This window comes from Marmota flaviventris, chromosome 15, assembly GCF_047511675.1.
Source record: "Marmota flaviventris isolate mMarFla1 chromosome 15, mMarFla1.hap1, whole genome shotgun sequence".
NCBI lineage: Eukaryota > Metazoa > Chordata > Mammalia > Rodentia > Sciuridae > Marmota > Marmota flaviventris.
This window is the reverse complement of record NC_092512.1, coordinates 53,369,614-53,383,393: the sequence shown is the minus strand read 5'-3', so window position 1 is coordinate 53,383,393 and position 13,780 is coordinate 53,369,614. Positions and strand designations below refer to the sequence as shown.

Below are 13,780 nucleotides of genomic sequence, written 5' to 3'. Positions count from 1 at the left end.
TATATAAACAAATAAGTAAAATAAAGGTATTGTGTCCAACTACAACTAAAAAATAATTAAAAAAAAAAAAAAGTATTGATAGGGGACTCTATCCCAAACCCTTTGGAAAATAAAAATTTGCAATTTACAACAGAGATTACAATAATAACAAAATTATAGCAATATACAATATTGTTATTTAAAGCTTATGAATTATTATGAATTATAACTGTTGTTCAATGGGTTTAGATTCAGTTTTGCAATATGAATATAGCTGTTAATATGAAATACAGTTTATATACTAAAGTATATAAATTAATAGCTTCTCTGAAACCACTCTTTTTAGTACTGGTTACAGAAGTATCTAAAGAGAGAAGATAGAGAGAGGGAAGTATTAAAAAGTCACTCAAGAGCCAAGCAATGTATCCAAAAATGTCATCTATAAAACATTTACTCTTAAATTAGTATCTAGAATAAAGAACTCCCACAACTCAACAATAAGTAAACTGACTGGAAAAAAAAAGTCAAAGAGCTTGAACATTTCCCCAAAGAAGATACACAAAAAGCCAACAAATATATTCAAAAACACACATTACTTACCATTTGAGAAATGCAAATCAAAACCAAAATGAAACACTACCTTGCACCCATTAGGATGGCAGAAGGGGAGGGAGGAGAGAGGGACAGGGAAAAGGAGAGGGAAGAAGAGGTAAAAAGGAAAGAAGAAGTGTTGGCAAAGATGTGGATAAACTGGGATAATCCTTGGGCACTGCTGGTGGGAATATGTACTGGTATAGACATGTGAGGAAATATTGAGGTTCCTCTAAAAACTAAAAATAGAAAAGCCCTACCATCCAACAATCTCACTTCTAGAGACATCTCTAACAGAAGTGAAAACAGTATTTCAAAGAGATGTGCATGTCCATGTTTACTGCAACATTACTCATAGCAGCCAAAAGATAGAAGCAACATAAATGTCCACTGAGAGATGAATGATAAAGAAAATGCAGGGTATGCATACAACATTATTCATCTCCCAAAAGAAAGAAGAACTGCCACGTGCTACAACCTGGATGAAGCTTGAGGACTTTATACTAAGCACAATAAGTCAATCTCAAAAAGACAAATACTAAGTGATTCCTCCTTCATGAGGTTTGTCAAACAGTAAATTCAGGAATGACAGTTACCATGACAGGGGAGAAGGAAAGAAGGAATTGTTGTTCAATGGGTTTAGATTCAGTTTTGCAATAGGAAAAAGTTCCAGAGATAAATAAAGTACATATCGTTAACACTACTGTATGTTAAACTTAAAAATTGTTAAGATAGCACATATTTAAAGCTGGAAACATTTCACCTCCTTGATGTCTCAGGAATTCCATCTTAAAATAATTTCTCTTAAAGCATTATTTGTAGTAGCTGAAATGGAACACAATCTATACTCTAACAGAGAAACATTTAAATGAATATTCAAATGGTGGAAGGGTGAAACCATAAAATATTACAGGTTTAGGAAACATTTATAATGCTATGGCAAAGTCTTATTATCTAATAGTACCCTAAACATTAAGATTAAAAAAAATATAATATGAACCTGATGGACATATTATTGGGGTGTTCAATAAAGAAACAGACCAATTTCTGAAAAAGAGAGAGAAAGGGGACAGAAGACAAACAGCTAGGCTAACACCATTTCTGTTGAATTTTCACCTATATAAGTCGACTGTAATATTCATTTGAAAATAAAATCTGGCATGAAAAATCTAATCACCAAAAAAAAGGGAAAGAGAGTAATTAGGGGAGTAATCAAGGAAGTGATCCCCTTCCAGGCATTTTTACATTTTATGAAACTACAATAATTTACACAGTTTAGTTGTTGGCAATGAACATATATATCAAGGGGGAAAAATAAGTTAAGAATTTACAGCTGGGGATATAGCTCAGTTGGTACAGCGCTTACCTCACATGCACAAGGCCCTGGGTTTAATCCCCAGCATAACAATAACAACAAAAAAGAATAGTATATGATAACTGTAGCATTTCAAATCAGTAGAGGAAAAATCCATTGGGTGATGAATTGTGTTAAGCAAATGGGTAGCCAAAAGAGGGGAGAGGGGTAAGGTATTAAAAGTCATAATTTACTTCAATCAAAATAAACTCCAGTCACTTTGTTTTGGGGTGGAGGGTACTAAGGATTTAACCCAGATTTGCTTTCCCAGTCTTTTTTTGAGACAGGAACTCACCAAATTGTTGAGGGCCTTTGCTAAATTGCTGAGGCTGGCCTCAAATTTGGAATCCTTCTGTCTCAGCCTCCAGAGTCTGGGATTACAAGCTTGCACCACCACGCCCAGCCAAAATAAACTCCAGATGGATGAAAGATTTAGATGTAAAAAATAAAATCATAAAAACATAAATTCAAAGTGAGGAAGGCTTTTTTAGGAATGATTCAAAAGTTAGAATCCACAAATGAAGCCATCAATTAGTATTTCTGGTTGGGGGGAAAAAATCACTAAAATCAAAAAAAAAGAAATGACAAACTAGGAAAAATATGTATTAAAAACTCACATTATGATCAAAGACCTACACATTACAAAACAAAGAGAAAAAACACATAATAGATAAGCTGGCAAAGGTTACTACAACCAGAAACTTCACAAAAAATGAAATCTAGATCTAAAACATATCAGAAGTACAACTGCCTTCATATTAAGGATATATGATGAGACACACACTGAGAAGCCACTTTTCTTCTGTGAGATAAGCAAAGCTGAAAAAGTGTGAGAATAGCCTGGCCACGTGGTACAGGAAAGCAGACGGTCACACTGCTGGTAGAAGTATAATTGGCACCACTTTTATGGAGCAGAATTTGGCACAATCAAAACTGAACAGTCACATTCTTCTAAGAATTCTTCCTACAGACATATTGGCATTTTTGCAAAATGATGCATATATATGCGTATAGATCTATATACATATATAGGTATATATCTGCTAAAGCTTTTCAACACACACCATCACCAAAACATTCCATTTTGGCTTAATGATTAATTTGAGCTAAATGACCCTGAATAATAGCAGGGCATTCTGACATCCTTTATCTTCCTGCAATCAGATGAAACTTACATATGAACAATGTCCTTCCTACACAGGAAAAAAGAAACATTCTTACAGCAAACATAGAAGACAAAGAGAAATCTATACCAACAAATCTTGTTAAACTAATCTTTGTCTTAGTTACTTTTTCACAATTGCCAATCCTAGAACTTAGTCACTTATTTGGGTCTTCAATTTTCTTGTGAGTGGCCCCCCTGTACAGGTAAACTAAATAAATTTGCATACTTTTATAAATGAGTATATTTTTTCTTTTTTTTAAATTTATTTCATTTGTTTTAATTAGTTACACATGACAGTACAATGATCTTGAAATATCATACATTTGAATCATATGATGAGTGTATTTTTCTTCTGTTGATTTGACTTTATACATTAGCCCATTAGAAAACTCTGAGAAACTAGAGAAGAAATTTCCCTTCCCCTATAAAGCCACACTTAAAATACCCATCAGCATGGAACAAGCTAACTTACTGAATCCCAAGCTTTCAATTCTGCAAACATAATAAATATGTAAATATTATTTCAGAGTTACTATAAGTGACATCATTCGTTGCTCAATATAAGTTTTTATAGGTGTTTCACGTCTGGGAAGATACAACAAAACGGGTTAAAAATTGCCTAATGCAGACACAAAATAGTATATATATAACAGACATGTACAAATGGCCATTAAAAATGAAGCTGTTCTAGGGGCTAGGGCTGTAGCTCAATGGTAGAGCGCTTGCTTGGAGCATGCAAGGCACTCACTGGGTTTGATCCTCAGTACCACATAAAAATAGATAGATAAATATAGTGTCCATCTACAACTAAAAATATTTTTTTTAATAAAGCTGTTGTAAGTTGGGCTATAGCTCACTGGTAGAGTGCCTGCTTAACATATACAAGGCTCTGGATTCTGTCCCCAGCATAACAACCACCACAACAAAAAGCTGTTCCATATAATAATATTGTGTTGAGCGACCAGTAAAACAAATACTGTATTTAATGAAGAAAGTTGGGTCCTTAACAATTTATATGCTAGTTTATATAAGCCACACATACGTGCTTAAGTATATGTGTACATCTATACAAACATACATAGACTCTCTCAGGATGAACAGAGAAACTAGTAAAGATGACAGCATTGTTATCTAAGAGAAATAATAGCCACGGAGATGAGAATGACAAAGAGATTTAAATTTTACACCCTTTCAGTCACTTTGAGTTTTGTATCAGGTGCATTAATTACTTGAGAATACTAGACAAATGATGTTGAAGTATATTTTTAAAATACATCAAGTTTACTTTTTTTAAAAGTTTAAATGTAGAGTATTCAATAAGACTGCTTTGTGATTTATTTTAAATAACTATACGGATGAAAACAAACCAATATGTTAACTATAATTTTCCAGAATAGGATTACAAGTGATTTCATTTTCTTTTTCTAAATCTATACTATTGATTTTTCTAAAATGGACAACTATTCTTGATAACAAAAAACAAAGTAATTTTACATTCAAACATTTTCTTTATGAACTTTCATAAACAATTTAAATATCTTTATCATTTTTACCTTTTTGTCTTAGATAAAAAGACATGCTAAAATTATGGTTTCAGCACAGCTGGTAACCACCCAGTTTAAATAAATTTGGGAATGTCTCAGAGGAGAGACAATTTACAATTTACTATTTTACAACAGTCAACAACTAAAGCAGCAATAATTAACCCCAACAGGAAAATAAAATAAGCTTAGCCTGCAACAAAAAGCTCAGTAGCTTTAAGTTTGGGGGATTGAGGTATTCTTTTGTGTTCTAAACTGTGCATGTATAATATTTGTTTTTACTGCAGGCATAGATTATTCTGTTTTGAGATCTTGCTAAGAGATCACAACCCCTCCCACCACTCAGCTTTTCCTCCAGAGACTAGGCAAGCTGTTGCATAAAAATAAATGCAGGAAGTGAAGGAGGGCTAACAAAGACATTAGCACCATATGGAAATCGAGAGTGTTGACCAAAGAAATTAATAGCCTAGGTAGATCACAGCTAGAGACTGTGAGCAGACCCTCACAATGGTGTCCTTTCTTCTCTATAAATGCTTTGCTTTTAAATAAATGACATGCCACATTTGTGTTATACCTAAGGCATAATTACAATGAGGAAATGATAGTGGCAATTATCTTGCAGCCTCCCCTCTGTGGGTTTTTGGCCTCAGAAATCTTCCCCTATCCTCTGAAAGTAATAAAGTTGGCTTTTTCCCCTTTAATTCTAACTATTAAAATTCTTAGTGGCTAGGTGACTATCTCGGCTTCAATAAAATAATGCTAAACTAAACTTACATAAGAGAATACTTGCATATAAATATTTATTCCCTATAAAAGGAGGCAGGAGTTGAGGGGGGGGGGGTGTTGTTAGTTTTGTTTTGTTTCAACATAAGGTATGCTCTAGTTAGCCAGTCACACTGGGAAATGCCTTACACATTAAATGCACTGTGGTTAGCTTAATGCTTAGAAATTATTGAAAGACATTATGCAGTTTAAGGTATTTCAAATCACTGAATGTTTTTTGAACTCTCACTGTAAGCAGAGTATTGTATATAAGGACTGGGTATAGAAGAAAGTAGAAAATATTCTGGTCTTCCTACAACACAACATTAGAATATATGGCTGAAAACACAACGAAAAGAGTTCCTTTTTTAAACTTTGCAGCTGTTAATAAAATTCCCAGCAACGGACAGATTTTGAGATCTTATAAGGTTTAAGCAGGACATTTTCAATAAAGAATGCATGTAAGAAAAGAGGGCATTTAACTTTGTAATGAGAGTTTTGATTTTTAAGGGACAAATTTAAGAAAACTTCATGCACATAAGAAATAAAGAAATCATAAAAAATTATGATTTGGTTTGAAATAATTTGCAAAAAAAAATCATCACAATTCAAGAGACAATCACAAAGTTTTATAAATCTTATCTCAGTCAACACAGTTTGCTAATGAACATCAAACTCAAACATTCCACCTTGTTCACTTTAAGCCAGACATCTTGATACAGATTCATTTAAGACAGATCCCTCTGCGCTACCAGTTCAAAGGCCTTCGAAGTAAACTTATGCACTAAGCCCAACACAGCCTTATCAGCAACTTTTTTTCCCAACCGCAGAGTTCTGCTTCTTGAGAAATAGGGAAAAAGGGACATGAGGCAGTGGGAAACAAGAGATCAATTTGGAGAGAGACAGAGGTTCCAGTTACTGGAACCTGCTCTTGGATACCTTTCCCTCACACTTTAGCCAGTCAACACACTGCTGAGCCCTGACTGTGTGCCATGAGAACATACAGATGAAATGACAGGCAGACAGAAGCAAAAGTTTAAGAAAAGGTCATATGAATCTAGCATGGCAAAGCATAGGAGTAAGCCAACAGACCTTCCCAAAGCAGGGAACTCCTCTTTATCATTAGAGCCTACCACATTGTCCATCACTTTAAAAAGGTGGATTTCCCTAGCCCTCCAGGATGGACAATTAAAAACAAGGACTAACTTAACTAATGAATATCTCAACCAACCAAAGACACCATCTGAATATTATAGACTTACCTTAAGCCAAAGGATTAATTAAACTTTCTTAGAATTAGAAACTTAAAAAAAAAAAATTCTATAAAACCACAGAAAGTTAGAATATCGCAATAGTACTGCAATTGTTACCACGCAAAGCAGAACACACAACATATTAAAACTAATCAGTCCAGTCACCTTTATCAAACAGCTGCTTAAACTACTTTGGCATGTACCAAGCTCAGTTACTCTAAAAACCTCATTTATATTAAAAGCAAATTTATGTTAAAAACAAATGAGTATACAAATATCCATGTACGTGTTTACCTCTGCCATCACCCACATTAAAATCCAGAGTAAGGCTGGTTTCCATGGTGGCCCCCAAGTCTTCTAACAATACATATAAAACCTATGTTGAGATTTCTTCACTCATTTGAGGGTCTACTATGTACAAGTCACCATGCTGCCCAACCAACCACACATGACCAAAGATGGAATGTTCTGACCTTAAGAAGCTAAAAACAGGCTGAGGATGTGGCTCAGTGGTATACAGCTTACCTAGCATTCCTGAGACTCTGGGTTCCACCCCTAGCATAAAACAACAACAAAAAAAAAGCTGAAAATCTAGCAGATAATGTATGCATGCATATAGATCATATAGATACATATATAATGAATAACATGTGTATGTATAAAACATATTGTACATAAGATTTATAAGCACTCACATGGTAAGTGTGAAATTAATTTGAGGGGTTGGGAGGAAAACAAGTGTCAGAGGATCCCACAGATTCTATCTTACAAGCTATCATAAGTAAAAGACAAAACAGTATATGTGGAATATGGTTTTATTTACATAAAAACTCATAATGAAGGTAAATACTGCAAGAAAATAAGCAAAAATGGTTAAGTGTTGTGTCTGGGCTCAAAACAGGAATGATTCCTATTCCTACTTCCCAAATGTTACCTTGTTATCTTTTCTTAGCATTTGTATATCTTTTTAAAGGCCTGCCATGCATATCTACGTTAGTCTGGTTTATTATCAGCAGAGAGATCTCTAGGATGAAGCAATATTTAAATCTAAAAATTATGCCCTAATATTACCACACCTCATACAAGGATTCTCTTGAAGGCAATTTCACTTAAGTTACCATCTTAAAAAATAGAGCTACAGTAAATTAAGGGTTCTGTCCTGTGGGATTTCACCTTGGTGGAAAAAAGAAAACCCTCAATATAAAAAGCTCCCTCCCGCACCCCACCCCACCCCCACAAATTAAACCCACAGACACCACTCCACAATTTGGAAACACCTGGTATGTCAAATATCTTACTTCCAAAACCATTGCCACAGGATCAAAGACCACTAAAAATCTTAACCAAGCACCTAAACTCCAAGTAGGCAAAAAGTCTCAACAAGTCAGGTACCCATTCTGAGGTCCTTATTGAGGGACAAAAAAAAAAAAAAACCGACCCATAGCCCCCCAGTTCCTGGTTCCCATCACTTGCCAGCTCTAGCTGTACTGTACGCCCAAAGCGTTGGGTGCTTGGCCAGCACCTCCTCTGCATCCCAGAATCTTCTCTCCCTCTCCCTCTTTCCTATAGGTCCTTCCCCTCTCTCTCCATTTCTCCCCAACACACACACACACACACACACACACACACACACACACACAAGTACCGATTCCGCCCGCCAGGGCAGCTCCCTCCAGCTCAGCCACCCCAGGATGCCGGATCTGGATCCGGGAGAAGCAACTTGCGGCTCGGGCTGGAGAGGCTCAGCACCTGCCCGGCCGCCCGCAGCCGGGCGCCGAAACCGCGCCCGCCGAACGCCCCCGCCCCGGGAGCCGCGGAGCCCGCCGCGGCCGCGCGCTCACCTTGCTCGCTGCGGTCCATGTCTCCCGCCGGCCGCCTCGCGTCCTCTACGCCTCTGCCGCCCGCAGCCCGTCCGCCTCCGCCCCTGCCAGCCGCGCCGTGCCGTGCCGCGCCGCGCCCGGAGCTCCTCCTCGCCTCCGCCGCGACTCCTGCGAAGTCCCCACCCCCTGAGGCGTCGGGCGCGGCGGCACCGCCCGCCCGGGGCGGGAGCGCTTACCCGGGGCGTCACCCGACCACCTGACCCGCGACCTGTGCGCTCCGCCACGTCGGCGCGGGCGGGCGGTGCCCGGCGAGGCGGGCGCGTCGCGGCTGGGGCTCGGGCAGGAAATCAGCCGGGAGAAGGGAGGAGGACGGCCGCGAGGAGAGGCTCACCATGGAGGCCGCGTGGAGAGGGCTTGGGAACCGAGATGGCGTTCGTGTGCCTCCACCAAGTTATTTATAAAAATCAAAAGTTTCCTCCGGGGCTTTGCAGGTGCCCTTTCTCCGCCTCTGGGAGCACCTGTTCTCAAGCACTTGTAGAGTAGAAATCACAGGAAGGGTATTTGGAAATGCCAGTGGCTCTTTTTTCCCCTTTAGTCTCCATATTCTCAATACCCTGTGATATCTTCACTAACTAGGTCAAAAACCAGCAGAGGCGAACATTACAAAGGATCTCTTGAAAAATAATAGTCCTTTCTTTTCATAGAATCTACGGATTTTTTAGGTGACCAATTAGAAAGAATTTCATGTCATAAGAATGTGAGTGTTTTGAGTAGCAGGACTGGAGACAACACTCAAGTGAATTAAATGAAATTAATCAACCACTGGGCAGAAAATATCAGCAGAGATCTTTGAGACATGCATTTTTAGGCTTCATGTTCATTGATCAAACGTCTGTTTGAAGTTCCTATGACTATACTTTCAATTATCAGCATTGGCACTGTTTTCAAGGTGTTTCACAGGTTACTCCTCTTACAGGCATTTTGATTATATAAGTCCTAAGATGGTACCTCAATTTCATTAGCCATCTGAGATGCGAGTGCAGGGGCGTGCCTTTGTGTTACCAGTGGAGACTCTGGGGCTCTTGACCTTCAGCTCTGAGCGTTGTATAGTACTCCACAGACACTAAGCTTTTATTAGTATATTTTTAAATTACTCCTAGTTACAGAAAGTGGCTCCTTGCTTTCTCTATATAGACTATTGCACTGTATGTAAAGTGTAGCTGCTTCTGGTCAGAATCTCCTCAAAGTCTTCTCCTTGTTGAAGTGTATTCTGTTTACCCCAACTCAGTATGGTATTGACTCCTCTCACTGCACCTGGCTTGTCTCTTCTAGCACTTAATCCTGATGGCTGTCACTGGCTCCAGCCTGTCACAGTTTTATCTGTTTCACAATTCAACTACATTACAAGTTCCGGAGGACAAGGTTCATTTTGGTCATCTTTGCATCCCTGTAATTACACACATTTGTTATAATCTGGATCTTGAATGTCTCCCAAAGACCATGTGTTCAACGCTTGGTCCCATGGTACTGCTATCGGGAAATGTTAGAACCTTTAGAAAGTGGGCCATATTAGGAGGTCATTAGATGGGGGTGGACATGCCCCTGAAGGGGATAGTGGGACCTTAGCTCCTTCTTCTCTTTTTCTTCTTGACAGTGATGTTGTTGTGAGCTCCCTCCATGATAGTGGTACCTTGCCAGGCCCAAACAACAGAGTCAACTGATCATGGACTGGAACCTCCACAAACTGTGGACCAAAGTAAACCTTTCCTCTATAAGTTGATTATCTCAGACATTTTGGTTGTAGTGACAGAAACACACACACACACACACAATAAGTGTTGTAATTTTAGCTTTCAGGGTAAGGTATATTGTATAACAAGGTATATTGTATCTGCTACCAATCCAATGTTTGTAACAAAGAGGTAAAGTGGTAGCTTTTAAAAAATATATTTTTGTGATCACAGTGTTGCTGACCTATAATTCCAACAGCTCAGAAAGCTGAGGCAGGAGGATCTCAGGTTCAAAACCAGCCTCAGCAACTTAGGGAGTCCCTTAGCAACTTAGCGAGAACTTGTCTCAAAATAAAAAATAAAAGGGCTGGGCACATGGCTCAGTGGTTAAGCACCCCTGGGTAAAATTCCTGGTACTAAAATAAATAAATCCGTAAATATTGTTAAAATAAATATATTTTTAAATAAATTTTGGCATTGGAAGGAAATTCTATAATGTGTTAAAGAATTTTGACTAGATGGAGCTGGGGCATAGCTCAGAGAGGGGACACTTACCTAGCACATGCAAAGCCCTGGGTTCAATCCCCAGCACCATACACACAAAAAAAGAATTCTTGATTTAGCTACTGCTCCATCTATTTCACAGAGATAAACATCTGGGAAGACAATCTCTCAGGCTATGAACTAATTTGTGTAGAAATGAATGACACTTGAAAATGAGTATTGGCTAAAATATTGTTCAATTCACTATGTAGTGATGGATTTGATTTATATGAATGTTGAAAGGCAAAAATGTTATATTTTGAAGAGTTTATGTACTTGTTCACACATGGCAGCTTTCTCATTTTCCTTCCTGAAAGAATCCAAATATTGTTTGGGAAATCAATGTGCCCAGCTGACACACTGAACACTTCAGACTCCCTTACTGCTAGAGGTAGCTCTCTAAGTCATTAATAACCAATGAGATATAAGCAAAGTTTGCCAGTAGGAATCTGCAAGAGCTGGGGTTGTGGTTCAGTGGTAGAGCATTTGCATAGCACGTGTGAGGCACTGGGTTCAATCCTCAGTGCCACATTAAAAAAAAAATAGATAGATAAAATGAACGTATTATATCAATCTACAACAAAAAATATTTTTTTAAAAAAAAATGAATCTTCAAGTAAATATTTATAATGAAAACAGACTCCACAATATTATTTTCCCCTTTGCCCTTCCTGCATGGAGGAGCAGCAGCTGCCATCTTGCAAATATGAAGAAGAAAGCCACAAGGTAAAGATGGCAGGCAGAGTGGAAAGGCAAAAATAAATAAATAAATGGGTATTTAATGGCATCACAGATTTGGTTCCTACAGGAGAAAAACAAATATTCCACTCTTTTAAGCCACTGTAGTTGGTTGGATTCCTGTTACATGGAGCTGAAAGCAATCCTGATAAAGAGGGGATATTTTAAATCCCCTTCTGGCATATACCCACAAAGATGGGTTGATGCAATCCTGAGCCTTAGGCAAATAGTACCTTAATTTTCGCTGTAAGGTTAAATAAGTTCTTTTTGTTCTATGAACAACCTAACACATAATATTTCCACAAAAGCTTGCTTTTCTCTTTTGTCTTCTAATTAATTTTCCCCCCTGACAACCAGACCTTTCACTTACAACTCTGTTTCTTCTAAAATGAACAGAGCTAATAGCCTTCTGAGGAATCTCTGGAGAATGGTTAGCACTTAAACAAAGGACCTGGGTGCAGTTAGCTGTGCCACACTTAAAAGGTTCAGAACAAGAGAGAGATGCTAAAATTTACTTTGTTATGTTACTATTGTTATTGGTGGGTGACATGGATTTATTTATTTATTTATTTTCAAAACGCTCACTCATTGATGAAATTTCTACAAGAAACTGTAGACTTCTCCCAAAACAGATGGATTGAAGCAAGTAAAAGTATTAAAGAGGACAGACAGAATTTAGAGGCTGGGAATGTAATTCAAAGTTCAGTGATCATGCACTTAGATCATGCACTTAACATATGAAAAGCCCTGGGTTTGATCTCTGGCATAAATAAATAAATAAATAAATAGAGGTTATATAAATAGAAACTTCTACACTCTGCCTTCCTTATACACATCCCTCAAAATGATAACCAGCAGAAATCACACAAAATGTGTGGATATTAGGATGTTTTCTTCAGGCCTACCCTCATACTGGGGGCAAGAGTACGAATAGAGCCCTGACTTTCTCTTCTGTTTTCCATTTTGCCCTGTCCTACATCAGTGTGAGCCTGGCCCCTCCTCTGGATAGAGACACCTTACAACATATCCCATATCTATCCACCCTCTTCCATCAGCTGCCTCTTGGCCATACTGCCAGCCTAGAGTGGCCTCCAAAAAGATTGTCTTGGGGAAAAGTTTGGAGGCCCTGACAGCCTATGCGGGTCAGTGTAGGAAGGAGATTTCAGAGTTTCAGGTACCTGGTGCGTGATCTATAAAAAGTGTGCAGGTATGAATGGAGATGTTGTTTGGTGCCAAGGACTCTCCTCCTTGAAGAGACGCACTGGTAGGCAGTCTTTAAAGCTCGGGGCCCATGCATGGGTTCCCAGGAGCCTAGATCTAGGGTTGCCCCCTAAGATAAAGGATGTGTCATTCATTTTGAATTTCAGATAAATAACAAGTAATTTTTTAGATTAAATATATCTATCCCCAAAGTATTTGTAACTTGCTTATACTGAAAAAAAATTATTCCTTATTTATTCAAAAGTCTTAGGCATCATATGTTTTTATTTGCTAAATCTGACAACCGTGTATCTAAGGACAGTAGGACTCACTGATTCATCCAACAAGCAAAGGCAGATGATACCACAATTTTGAAAGTTATCATTCAGGAGAAGGGCAGACTGTAACTGCTTAAGCCATGAAAGTAAATGAGAGGGTGAGGATCAGAAGATCCAAGATATTAAGAACAAATTTTGGAGAAAAATCAGATTAATGTCAGGTAATTAACATTTAATTGATCAAGAAAACGGGAGAGCCATCTTCTTGTGGATATGAGATAAACAACTAAAAAAATGTGTAGAAATGGGTATTGGCAGGAAAGAGTACTTAACACTAATATAAGTTGGACACCTAAATTCCTAAACATTAACAGGAAGCAATCTCACATTATTGATTTTGGCTATGTTAAGAAAAGCCATAGACCACTTAATCTTCCTTGTATGTTTTTGAGCCACTTTGAATTCTGTGTATTTATCAAATTGTGTTATGAGAGCTGGGTGGGGAGGGAAGCACGGGGAGAGATGTGACCCCTTTTCCTCTGTGGTCTCTGCTATCACTGTTATCAAGCGTTTTTATATTTTCAACCATCCTTTAAATGACCCAGGGTATAAATTACTTGTATAGCAATTCAACAACTAAACAATTAATAATATTCTAAATTTAAAAAAAAATTTAGTTGTAGATGGACACAATATAAATATTTTTATTTGTTTATTTTTATGTGGTGCTGGGGATGGAACCTAGGGTCTCACATGTGCAAGGCAAGAGCTCTACCACTGAGCTACAACCCCAGCCCTATATTCTAAAATTTTTAACTGATGTCCA

At 38.0% G+C, this 13,780-nt stretch overlaps 1 protein-coding gene across 3 annotated transcripts in view; it reads right to left on the bottom strand.

Annotated features, from left to right (window-relative positions):
* Positions 1-8,615, bottom strand: part of Tpd52 (tumor protein D52) — a 105,889-nt gene extending 97,274 nt beyond the window's left edge. For all 3 annotated transcript variants that reach the window (XM_027949376.2, XM_027949381.2, XM_071602276.1), the window contains exon 1: positions 8,487-8,615. In XM_027949376.2, the coding sequence (XP_027805177.1) occupies positions 8,487-8,505 (19 nt within the window). In that variant the 5' untranslated portion in view covers positions 8,506-8,615. The remainder of the gene's footprint in view (positions 1-8,486) is intronic.
* Between the last annotated feature and the right edge of the window lie 5,165 nt (positions 8,616-13,780).